This window comes from Rhododendron vialii, chromosome 6a (assembly GCF_030253575.1).
Source record: "Rhododendron vialii isolate Sample 1 chromosome 6a, ASM3025357v1".
NCBI lineage: Eukaryota > Viridiplantae > Streptophyta > Magnoliopsida > Ericales > Ericaceae > Rhododendron > Rhododendron vialii.
In genome coordinates, this window is record NC_080562.1 from 31,660,331 (window position 1) to 31,673,531 (window position 13,201).

A 13,201-nucleotide genomic window follows, 5' to 3' on the forward strand; every position below is an offset into this window, starting at 1 on the left:
AGACAAGAGTACATAGAATAATTTTTCCCTAGGAAGACAAAAATAAAACATACGTGTATTTTTCTCTTGAAACTTCACCGCTTCGTCCGCCTGGGAACAAACGAGAGAGAGTCAGCAAGAGGAAAAAGAAGAAGAAAAGAGGGAGAGAGTCGAGAGAGAACGGTGGAAGAGAGAAAAGAAGAAGGAAAGAGGAAGAAAGGGGAAAAAGGAGAGAAACCTAGGGCTTGTTCTATTTGAGTTGAATTGGAGTGCTAATCTGGTAATTCAACCCTCTCTTATACTTAATTTCATGTTTCTTATGTTAAATTCTATGTTCTAATTGCTGAATATATGCTTTAGATAATTGGGTTCAAGTAGGATTTGGGTTATGGGTTGAAAATTGCAGGAGGAACAGGCTGGGTTTTCTGGAAAAAAATCTGCAGAATTGAATCTGCCTTGTTCTTGAGGAATTTTTCTCACCATCTTCCCGACCTTAATATTTTTTGATATTTTTACTGAAGATGCCTGTATGTGTCTACTTTACTGTGTAAAATTTTCAGAACCTAATTCACAATGTGGAAGAAGTTAAAATTCGTTAACCGACCTGCTGTTGTGGTTTCTGCTGTGCTGACAGCATCGTCGCACTTTACGGGAACGGCTATAATTTTGGGCTCGAGCGATGAAATTGCGATCCGATTTCTGATTTTGAAACTAGACTCATAGACCTAAAAAAATGCAGGAAGATTGTGTCTTATTTATTCTTGTGCTAAGTCAGATTTTAGGTTAAAGGTTATGACCCTGCAGATTCTGTGATTAATTTTTAAGGCTAGTTATCTAATTTCATATTCTTACCATAGGACCTTATGTTCATTTAAAATAGGCTTGCTTGACATCCTCTAATCATGTTTTTTGCCTAATTGTCTTAGGAGGTTCGGGTGACACGTGGATACGAGGTGAGTGATTAATACCCAAAACACATGGGTTGTTATAAGCTTTATGTTTCAATGATGTTTTATAATTTGAGATATGAACTCCATGGAATATCAATGGAAGGTGGACATGTTTTATATCTATTAATGACATCCTCCCACGTCCCAGCTTGCTAGGGGACACGTGCTAAAAGGCTAGCAAGGCATGGCTATTAAATCGGATAACGAGAGACGTCTTAACTTATCCACTACCGGGGACGCCTGGTAGACATGAAATGAATAGAGGATGTGCATTACTATGCTATGTTGCTATGAGAAATGATTCGTTTTTTTTAAATGGTTTTATCATTGTCCATGGAAAGCATGTGAATTGCGTATTAATCATTCATACGAGCTTTGGCTTATGAATTTTTCCACCTTTCAGGCAACGGGACGTAGAGTGGTGGCGTGCAACTCTTCTTTTGGTCACACTAAGTAGATGTTGGCTTGTAAATAGGGAGTTGTTTTTGGTGAGCATTTTTGTATGTAAATATGCACAGCTCTGGGTGGTTTGCAATGTAGAGATCCTTGTAAAGACTTTTGGTTTGGCATATGTAATAAAATAGAATTTACTTCCGCTTGTCGTTAATTAAGTCCCTTTAGTCATTTGCTAATGAGGTGTTTAACTTTAATATGGCCTTAGTGATGTGATCACTGGCGCCTTGTTGTGACTAGAGCCTTTGGGGGCGGGCTAGGGTCGTGACAAAGTTTTTTGGTATCAGAGCAACATGCTAGGAAAATGAGATGCACGGTTAGCAATGACTCACGCACGTACCCTCAGAGCTTAGGAAATTGAATCTATGTGTGCTAAGTGAGTTATATCAAATGCTTTGCTACATGATTTTCTAATGTGTTGCTATATGACTAGACATGCATAATCTATATTACTGTTATATCATCTATACAATGTGGATTTCCTTTCTCTTGAATAGCAAATGGAGCATAGAGATGAGCTAGAGGCAGCACAGCCGCCACCAATGGATAGAATGGAAAGAATGGAACGGTTACTAGAGGGGGTGTTGGGTGTGATGAACCACCAAGTGCATAATCAACCGCCGCCACCGCCCGCGGTAGTTATTGCGCAGCCTGTGGCAGAAATGAGTATCAAGGACTTTCAAAAGATGAAGCCTCCTATTTTTGAAGGTGGAATTGACCCGTTGAAGGCTGACAACTGGATTTTGGGCATGGAGAAAATATTTGCTGTGGCTCAGGCACAATGTCCGGCGATGCACAAGGTTGTTCTTGCTACCTATAACTTCGAGGGAGAGGCGTACAGATGGTGGCTAATACAGAGGGAAAGAGAGCCAAATATGACCTGGATACGATTCAAAGAGGTATTTTATGAAAAGTATTTTCCACAGACACTTAAGGATGCTAAGGTCAATGAATTTATCAACTGGACGCAGGGTCCTACTATGTCAGTGTCAGAATATGACAGAATCTTCACAGATTTAAGTCGGTTTGCACCACATATGGTTGATACAGATGCTCGTAGGGCAAGGAGGTTTGAGGAAGGACTAAAGGATGGGCTACGTGAGCCGATCAAACTTCTTAGGTTGCCAACTTATGCTGATATACTAAATGTGGCTTTGTTGTCCGAAGAAGATCGGGCTAAAAGCAAAGCTAAGGCAGAAGGGCAGAAAAGGCAGACTACTTCCGTGCCAGTCAGGAATCAGGTAGTCGGGGGTTCTTTTAAAAGGCAAAACACAGGTACATCGGGGTGGAGTCAAGGTGGAAGCAGTAATAGCAATAATAGTGGCTCTCGACCATGTCCTAAATGTGGAAGAGCGCATAGAGGTCAGTGCTACAGGGATACAGGGGCATGCTTTAGGTGTGGGCAAATAGGGCACTTGATGAAAGATTGTCCGGCCATGACGAAGCCAAATGTGAGAACACCAACTGCTACCACTAGTTCAGCACAGAGCTCAGGTACGAAACCGGATATGGGGAAGAAACAAGGCAAGGTCTTTGCTTTGGTTCCGGGAGACTCTCAAAATGCAAATTCAGTGGTGTCAGGTACACTTCAAATTTGTGGGCATTCAGCTTATGTACTTATTGATTCGGGATCTACTCATTCTTTTGTTTCTATGCAATTTGCTGCTAAGTTAACTAGACCACTTGAACCACTTGACCACGAATTGCATGTGTCACAACCTATGGGTGGTAATATTGCATGTTCTACTGTTTATAAGGCTTGTGATATTTTAGTTGGAAGTGCGCATTTGTTAGTTGATTTAATTCCTTTAAATATGGGTCATTTTGATGCTATATTGGGAATGGACTGGTTGACCTCCAACTTTGCCACCATAGATTGTATTGCTAAGACAGTAATGATTCAGATACCAAATGGGGTTGATGTTACTTTTGAGGGGAAAGCAGTGGTTTCACCGCCTTACCTGATATCTGCTATGCGGGCTCGTAAATTGATTGGTAAAGGGTGTCAGGGTTATTTGTGTTCTATTCTTACTACTGAATCTGGTGTTACTACTTTGCAAGATATTCCTGTTGTGAATGAGTTTCCTGATGTATTTCCGGAAGATTTGCCTGGTTCATTGATTGACAGGGAGATAGAGTTTGTTATTGACCTTATTCCGGGGACTCAACCGATTTCTAAGACTCCATATCGAATGGCACCATTGGAGTTGAAGGAATTAAAAGTCCAATTGCAGGAACTACTTGACAAGGGGTTTATTAAACCAAGTATCTCGCCTTGGGGAGCACCGGTCTTATTTGTGAAGAAGAAAGACGGTACAATGAGGCTTTGCATTGATTATCGGGAGTTGAATAAAGTGACTATCAAGAACAGGTATCCACTTCCGAGGATTGATGATTTGTTCGATCAACTACAAGGAGCGATGGTGTTTTCTAAAATTGATCTTCGATCGGGCTACCATCAGTTAAAAGTAAAGGTAGAGGATGTTGAAAAAACAGCATTCAGAACGAGGTATGGACACTATGAATTTTTGGTTATGCCTTTCGGAGTTACTAATGCACCTGCAGCTTTTATGGATTTAATGAATAGAGTGTTCAAGTATTATCTAGATGAATTTGTTGTTGTGTTCATTGACGATATACTTGTGTACTCTAAGACTCCAGAACAGCATGCCGAGCACTTGAGGATGGTTCTACAAACACTACGGGAAAATAAGTTGTTTGGCAAACTGAAGAAATGTGAGTTCTGGCTATCTAGTGTTGCATTTCTTGGACATGTGATCAGTGGGGATGGCATTACAGTTGATCCACAGAAGATTGAGGCAATAATGAGTTGGCCAAAACCGACTACAGTGACAGAAGTTCGCAGCTTCTTAGGATTGGCTGGATACTATCGGAAGTTTGTAAAGGATTTCTCTAAAATTTCAGGACCGTTGACTGAATTGACACGGAAAGAAGTTCCATTTGTGTGGACCAAGGAGAGAGAAAGTTGTTTCTTAGAATTGAAGGAACGGCTAGTTACGGCACCGATTTTGATTTTGCCATCGGGGACCGAGGGATTTGTGATTTTCAGCGATGCTTCACATCAAGGTTTGGGCTGTGTTTTGATGCAGCACGGAAAAGTGATCGCTTATGCTTCACGCCAGCTGAAACTGCATGAAAAGAATTATCCCACACATGATTTGGAGTTAGCGGCAGTGATCTTTGCTTTGAAATTGTGGCGACACTATTTGTATGGGGCGTCATGTGAGATTTATACGGACCATAAGAGCTTGAAATATCTCTTCACGCAAAAGGAGTTGAACTTGAGGCAGAGAAGGTGGCTTGAATTGATGAAAGACTATGATTTGACGATTCAGTATCATCCAGGTAAAGCTAATGTGGTTGCGGATGCTTTGAGCCGAAAATCATCGGGTGAGTTATGTTGTTTGCTCACTTCTCAGCAAAACTTAATTAGGGAAATGGAAAAGCTGGAATTGGAGGTTTCCGTTCATGGCACCAATGCTATATTAGCTGCTTTTACTGTTCAACCTATGTTATATGAAACCGTTATACAAAGACAGCTGGATGATGAATTTTTGAAGAACATTATCGAGGCATGGGAAACTAAGCCTAAGGAGGATTTCTCTTTTAGAGATGGTGTGTTGAGATTTCGAAATAGGGTTTGTGTACCTGATGTACTAGAAATTCGAAGACAAATCTTGGAGGAGGCTCATAAATCCAGATTTGCAGTGCATCCTGGAAGCACCAAAATGTACCGAGATCTTAGGGAAGTGTATTGGTGGCCAGGTATGAAAAGGGAGGTAGCTAAATTTGTTTCGCAATGTCTGACGTGTCAACGAGTTAAAGCTGAGCATAAGAATCCAGCAGGGTTGCTTCAATCCTTGCCTATACCGGAATGGAAATGGGAGCATATCACGATGGACTTTGTTGTAGGATTGCCGCGTACACAGAAAGGAAACAATGCAATATGGGTAATTGTGGACCGCTTAACAAAATCTGCTCACTTCTTGCCTATGAATGTCTCATTTACCTTGGATCAATTGGCTGAGTTGTATATTAAGGAAATTATACGACTACATGGTACGCCAGTGTCTATTGTGTCAGACAGGGATTCGAGGTTCACTTCTAATTTCTGGAGGAGTTTGCAAAAGGCTATGGGCACAGAATTGAAATTCAGTACGGCATTCCATCCACAAACCGACGGTCAATCTGAGAGGGTTATACAGGTTTTGGAGGATATGTTATGAGCTTGTGTTTTGGATTTTCAGGGAAGTTGGGAGAAACATTTGTCATTGGCAGAATTTGCATATAACAATAGTTATCAGGCGAGTATAGGTGTGGCACCGTACGAAGCACTATATGGGAGGAAATGTCGATCGCCGATATGCTGGACCGAAGTGGGGGAGAGGAGACTTGAGGGGCCAGCAATTGCCGATGAAACTACTGAAAGAATTCGAATAATTCAAGAAAGATTGAAAGCGGCACAAAGTCGGCAAAAGAGTTACGCAGATTCAAAGAGGAGACCGTTGAGGTTTGAAGTCGGGGACTTCGTATTTTTGAAAGCGTCGCCAATGAAGGGGAAAAAGCGGTTTGGAAAGGCGGGAAAGCTACAACCGAGATATGTTGGACCATTTGAAGTTCTAAATAAAGTTGGTGAGGTGAGTTATCGGTTAGCGTTACCGCCAGAGTTATCCTATGTTCACCCTGTTTTCCATGTGTCCATGTTACGTCGATGTTTGCCTAATTCCGATGAAAGGTTGCTTGTGACAACTCCTATTGAACTTCAGGGAGACTTGAGTTATGAGGTAACACCGGAAAGGATCATTGGCCGAAAGGACAAAGTTCTTAGAAACAAAGTGATACCATTAGTGAAAGTATGGTGGGATAATCAGCGAGGAGGAGAAGCGTCATGGGAAACCGAAGAAGATATGCTGAAGAAGTATCCACATTTGTTCCCAATTCAAGGCAAGTAAAGTTTGGGGACCAAACTTTTATAAGTTGGGGAGGGTGTAACAACCCTGATTTTAATTATTCATAATACGTGACTACTTGGCATGCTTAAAGTTAATCTTGTGGTTAAATAGTGTAGTTACCTTAGTTGTACGGGACGAAACACATATATATGCTTAGGATATCATTAATTGGCCAAAACTTGATAGGTGAGACACAAAGACAAGAGTACATAGAATAATTTTTCCCTAGGAAGACAAAAATAAAACATACGTGTATTTTTCTCTTGAAACTTCACCGCTTCGTCCGCCTGGGAACAAACGAGAGAGAGTCAGCAAGAGGAAAAAGAAGAAGAAAAGAGGGAGAGAGTCGAGAGAGAACGGTGGAAGAGAGAAAAGAAGAAGGAAAGAGGAAGAAAGGGGAAAAAGGAGAGAAACCTAGGGCTTGTTCTATTTGAGTTGAATTGGAGTGCTAATCTGGTAATTCAACCCTCTCTTATACTTAATTTCATGTTTCTTATGTTAAATTCTATGTTCTAATTGCTGAATATATGCTTTAGATAATTGGGTTCAAGTAGGATTTGGGTTATGGGTTGAAAATTGCAGGAGGAACAGGCTGGGTTTTCTGGAAAAAAATCTGCAGAATTGAATCTGCCTTGTTCTTGAGGAATTTTTCTCACCATCTTCCCGACCTTAATATTTTTTGATATTTTTACTGAAGATGCCTGTATGTGTCTACTTTACTGTGTAAAATTTTCAGAACCTAATTCACAATGTGGAAGAAGTTAAAATTCGTTAACCGACCTGCTGTTGTGGTTTCTGCTGTGCTGACAGCATCGTCGCACTTTACGGGAACGGCTATAATTTTGGGCTCGAGCGATGAAATTGCGATCCGATTTCTGATTTTGAAACTAGACTCATAGACCTAAAAAAATGCAGGAAGATTGTGTCTTATTTATTCTTGTGCTAAGTCAGATTTTAGGTTAAAGGTTATGACCCTGCAGATTCTGTGATTAATTTTTAAGGCTAGTTATCTAATTTCATATTCTTACCATAGGACCTTATGTTCATTTAAAATAGGCTTGCTTGACATCCTCTAATCATGTTTTTTGCCTAATTGTCTTAGGAGGTTCGGGTGACACGTGGATACGAGGTGAGTGATTAATACCCAAAACACATGGGTTGTTATAAGCTTTATGTTTCAATGATGTTTTATAATTTGAGATATGAACTCCATGGAATATCAATGGAAGGTGGACATGTTTTATATCTATTAATGACATCCTCCCACGTCCCAGCTTGCTAGGGGACACGTGCTAAAAGGCTAGCAAGGCATGGCTATTAAATCGGATAACGAGAGACGTCTTAACTTATCCACTACCGGGGACGCCTGGTAGACATGAAATGAATAGAGGATGTGCATTACTATGCTATGTTGCTATGAGAAATGATTCGTTTTTTTTAAATGGTTTTATCATTGTCCATGGAAAGCATGTGAATTGCGTATTAATCATTCATACGAGCTTTGGCTTATGAATTTTTCCACCTTTCAGGCAACGGGACGTAGAGTGGTGGCGTGCAACTCTTCTTTTGGTCACACTAAGTAGATGTTGGCTTGTAAATAGGGAGTTGTTTTTGGTGAGCATTTTTGTATGTAAATATGCACAGCTCTGGGTGGTTTGCAATGTAGAGATCCTTGTAAAGACTTTTGGTTTGGCATATGTAATAAAATAGAATTTACTTCCGCTTGTCGTTAATTAAGTCCCTTTAGTCATTTGCTAATGAGGTGTTTAACTTTAATATGGCCTTAGTGATGTGATCACTGGCGCCTTGTTGTGACTAGAGCCTTTGGGGGCGGGCTAGGGTCGTGACAAAGTTTTTTGGTATCAGAGCAACATGCTAGGAAAATGAGATGCACGGTTAGCAATGACTCACGCACGTACCCTCAGAGCTTAGGAAATTGAATCTATGTGTGCTAAGTGAGTTATATCAAATGCTTTGCTACATGATTTTCTAATGTGTTGCTATATGACTAGACATGCATAATCTATATTACTGTTATATCATCTATACAATGTGGATTTCCTTTCTCTTGAATAGCAAATGGAGCATAGAGATGAGCTAGAGGCAGCACAGCCGCCACCAATGGATAGAATGGAAAGAATGGAACGGTTACTAGAGGGGGTGTTGGGTGTGATGAACCACCAAGTGCATAATCAACCGCCGCCACCGCCCGCGGTAGTTATTGCGCAGCCTGTGGCAGAAATGAGTATCAAGGACTTTCAAAAGATGAAGCCTCCTATTTTTGAAGGTGGAATTGACCCGTTGAAGGCTGACAACTGGATTTTGGGCATGGAGAAAATATTTGCTGTGGCTCAGGCACAATGTCCGGCGATGCACAAGGTTGTTCTTGCTACCTATAACTTCGAGGGAGAGGCGTACAGATGGTGGCTAATACAGAGGGAAAGAGAGCCAAATATGACCTGGATACGATTCAAAGAGGTATTTTATGAAAAGTATTTTCCACAGACACTTAAGGATGCTAAGGTCAATGAATTTATCAACTGGACGCAGGGTCCTACTATGTCAGTGTCAGAATATGACAGAATCTTCACAGATTTAAGTCGGTTTGCACCACATATGGTTGATACAGATGCTCGTAGGGCAAGGAGGTTTGAGGAAGGACTAAAGGATGGGCTACGTGAGCCGATCAAACTTCTTAGGTTGCCAACTTATGCTGATATACTAAATGTGGCTTTGTTGTCCGAAGAAGATCGGGCTAAAAGCAAAGCTAAGGCAGAAGGGCAGAAAAGGCAGACTACTTCCGTGCCAGTCAGGAATCAGGTAGTCGGGGGTTCTTTTAAAAGGCAAAACACAGGTACATCGGGGTGGAGTCAAGGTGGAAGCAGTAATAGCAATAATAGTGGCTCTCGACCATGTCCTAAATGTGGAAGAGCGCATAGAGGTCAGTGCTACAGGGATACAGGGGCATGCTTTAGGTGTGGGCAAATAGGGCACTTGATGAAAGATTGTCCGGCCATGACGAAGCCAAATGTGAGAACACCAACTGCTACCACTAGTTCAGCACAGAGCTCAGGTACGAAACCGGATATGGGGAAGAAACAAGGCAAGGTCTTTGCTTTGGTTCCGGGAGACTCTCAAAATGCAAATTCAGTGGTGTCAGGTACACTTCAAATTTGTGGGCATTCAGCTTATGTACTTATTGATTCGGGATCTACTCATTCTTTTGTTTCTATGCAATTTGCTGCTAAGTTAACTAGACCACTTGAACCACTTGACCACGAATTGCATGTGTCACAACCTATGGGTGGTAATATTGCATGTTCTACTGTTTATAAGGCTTGTGATATTTTAGTTGGAAGTGCGCATTTGTTAGTTGATTTAATTCCTTTAAATATGGGTCATTTTGATGCTATATTGGGAATGGACTGGTTGACCTCCAACTTTGCCACCATAGATTGTATTGCTAAGACAGTAATGATTCAGATACCAAATGGGGTTGATGTTACTTTTGAGGGGAAAGCAGTGGTTTCACCGCCTTACCTGATATCTGCTATGCGGGCTCGTAAATTGATTGGTAAAGGGTGTCAGGGTTATTTGTGTTCTATTCTTACTACTGAATCTGGTGTTACTACTTTGCAAGATATTCCTGTTGTGAATGAGTTTCCTGATGTATTTCCGGAAGATTTGCCTGGTTCATTGATTGACAGGGAGATAGAGTTTGTTATTGACCTTATTCCGGGGACTCAACCGATTTCTAAGACTCCATATCGAATGGCACCATTGGAGTTGAAGGAATTAAAAGTCCAATTGCAGGAACTACTTGACAAGGGGTTTATTAAACCAAGTATCTCGCCTTGGGGAGCACCGGTCTTATTTGTGAAGAAGAAAGACGGTACAATGAGGCTTTGCATTGATTATCGGGAGTTGAATAAAGTGACTATCAAGAACAGGTATCCACTTCCGAGGATTGATGATTTGTTCGATCAACTACAAGGAGCGATGGTGTTTTCTAAAATTGATCTTCGATCGGGCTACCATCAGTTAAAAGTAAAGGTAGAGGATGTTGAAAAAACAGCATTCAGAACGAGGTATGGACACTATGAATTTTTGGTTATGCCTTTCGGAGTTACTAATGCACCTGCAGCTTTTATGGATTTAATGAATAGAGTGTTCAAGTATTATCTAGATGAATTTGTTGTTGTGTTCATTGACGATATACTTGTGTACTCTAAGACTCCAGAACAGCATGCCGAGCACTTGAGGATGGTTCTACAAACACTACGGGAAAATAAGTTGTTTGGCAAACTGAAGAAATGTGAGTTCTGGCTATCTAGTGTTGCATTTCTTGGACATGTGATCAGTGGGGATGGCATTACAGTTGATCCACAGAAGATTGAGGCAATAATGAGTTGGCCAAAACCGACTACAGTGACAGAAGTTCGCAGCTTCTTAGGATTGGCTGGATACTATCGGAAGTTTGTAAAGGATTTCTCTAAAATTTCAGGACCGTTGACTGAATTGACACGGAAAGAAGTTCCATTTGTGTGGACCAAGGAGAGAGAAAGTTGTTTCTTAGAATTGAAGGAACGGCTAGTTACGGCACCGATTTTGATTTTGCCATCGGGGACCGAGGGATTTGTGATTTTCAGCGATGCTTCACATCAAGGTTTGGGCTGTGTTTTGATGCAGCACGGAAAAGTGATCGCTTATGCTTCACGCCAGCTGAAACTGCATGAAAAGAATTATCCCACACATGATTTGGAGTTAGCGGCAGTGATCTTTGCTTTGAAATTGTGGCGACACTATTTGTATGGGGCGTCATGTGAGATTTATACGGACCATAAGAGCTTGAAATATCTCTTCACGCAAAAGGAGTTGAACTTGAGGCAGAGAAGGTGGCTTGAATTGATGAAAGACTATGATTTGACGATTCAGTATCATCCAGGTAAAGCTAATGTGGTTGCGGATGCTTTGAGCCGAAAATCATCGGGTGAGTTATGTTGTTTGCTCACTTCTCAGCAAAACTTAATTAGGGAAATGGAAAAGCTGGAATTGGAGGTTTCCGTTCATGGCACCAATGCTATATTAGCTGCTTTTACTGTTCAACCTATGTTATATGAAACCGTTATACAAAGACAGCTGGATGATGAATTTTTGAAGAACATTATCGAGGCATGGGAAACTAAGCCTAAGGAGGATTTCTCTTTTAGAGATGGTGTGTTGAGATTTCGAAATAGGGTTTGTGTACCTGATGTACTAGAAATTCGAAGACAAATCTTGGAGGAGGCTCATAAATCCAGATTTGCAGTGCATCCTGGAAGCACCAAAATGTACCGAGATCTTAGGGAAGTGTATTGGTGGCCAGGTATGAAAAGGGAGGTAGCTAAATTTGTTTCGCAATGTCTGACGTGTCAACGAGTTAAAGCTGAGCATAAGAATCCAGCAGGGTTGCTTCAATCCTTGCCTATACCGGAATGGAAATGGGAGCATATCACGATGGACTTTGTTGTAGGATTGCCGCGTACACAGAAAGGAAACAATGCAATATGGGTAATTGTGGACCGCTTAACAAAATCTGCTCACTTCTTGCCTATGAATGTCTCATTTACCTTGGATCAATTGGCTGAGTTGTATATTAAGGAAATTATACGACTACATGGTACGCCAGTGTCTATTGTGTCAGACAGGGATTCGAGGTTCACTTCTAATTTCTGGAGGAGTTTGCAAAAGGCTATGGGCACAGAATTGAAATTCAGTACGGCATTCCATCCACAAACCGACGGTCAATCTGAGAGGGTTATACAGGTTTTGGAGGATATGTTATGAGCTTGTGTTTTGGATTTTCAGGGAAGTTGGGAGAAACATTTGTCATTGGCAGAATTTGCATATAACAATAGTTATCAGGCGAGTATAGGTGTGGCACCGTACGAAGCACTATATGGGAGGAAATGTCGATCGCCGATATGCTGGACCGAAGTGGGGGAGAGGAGACTTGAGGGGCCAGCAATTGCCGATGAAACTACTGAAAGAATTCGAATAATTCAAGAAAGATTGAAAGCGGCACAAAGTCGGCAAAAGAGTTACGCAGATTCAAAGAGGAGACCGTTGAGGTTTGAAGTCGGGGACTTCGTATTTTTGAAAGCGTCGCCAATGAAGGGGAAAAAGCGGTTTGGAAAGGCGGGAAAGCTACAACCGAGATATGTTGGACCATTTGAAGTTCTAAATAAAGTTGGTGAGGTGAGTTATCGGTTAGCGTTACCGCCAGAGTTATCCTATGTTCACCCTGTTTTCCATGTGTCCATGTTACGTCGATGTTTGCCTAATTCCGATGAAAGGTTGCTTGTGACAACTCCTATTGAACTTCAGGGAGACTTGAGTTATGAGGTAACACCGGAAAGGATCATTGGCCGAAAGGACAAAGTTCTTAGAAACAAAGTGATACCATTAGTGAAAGTATGGTGGGATAATCAGCGAGGAGGAGAAGCGTCATGGGAAACCGAAGAAGATATGCTGAAGAAGTATCCACATTTGTTCCCAATTCAAGGCAAGTAAAGTTTGGGGACCAAACTTTTATAAGTTGGGGAGGGTGTAACAACCCTGATTTTAATTATTCATAATACGTGACTACTTGGCATGCTTAAAGTTAATCTTGTGGTTAAATAGTGTAGTTACCTTAGTTGTACGGGACGAAACACATATATATGCTTAGGATATCATTAATTGGCCAAAACTTGATAGGTGAGACACAAAGACAAGAGTACATAGAATAATTTTTCCCTAGGAAGACAAAAATAAAACATACGTGTATTTTTCTCTTGAAACTTCACCGCTTCGTCCGCCTGGGAA

At 41.2% G+C, this 13,201-nt stretch overlaps 2 protein-coding genes across 3 annotated transcripts in view; both read left to right on the top strand.

Moving 5' to 3' along the window:
- Window positions 1-13,201, top strand: part of LOC131330550 (mannose/glucose-specific lectin-like) — a 48,131-nt gene that overhangs the window by 11,026 nt on the left and 23,904 nt on the right. The gene's annotated exons all lie outside the window — the stretch shown is intronic.
- LOC131330551 (uncharacterized) lies at window positions 899-9,515 on the top strand. 2 transcript variants are annotated; one of them, XM_058364174.1, is made up of 4 exons: window positions 899-932; window positions 1,880-2,963; window positions 7,458-7,484; window positions 8,432-9,515. In XM_058364174.1, exons 2-4 carry the CDS (start codon window positions 1,883-1,885, stop codon window positions 8,443-8,445), a joined length of 1,122 nt encoding a protein of 373 aa, XP_058220157.1. In that variant the 5' UTR covers window positions 899-932; window positions 1,880-1,882; the 3' UTR covers window positions 8,446-9,515. The 2 variants fall into 2 exon arrangements, with proteins under 2 accessions (XP_058220157.1, XP_058220156.1); XM_058364173.1 differs by lacking the exon at window positions 899-932 and having other exon boundaries at window positions 1,411-2,963.

Bases quoted from the DNA above. Each gene is read 5' to 3' on its own strand.
- LOC131330551 (XM_058364174.1), top strand. From the start codon at position 1,883: ATGGAGCATAGAGATGAGCTAGAGGCAGCACAGCCGCCACCAATGGAT. The intron at 2,964-7,457 runs GTACACTTCAAA...TAATTGTCTTAG, and splicing joins TGCAAATTCAGTGGTGTCAG to GAGGTTCGGGTGACACGTGG.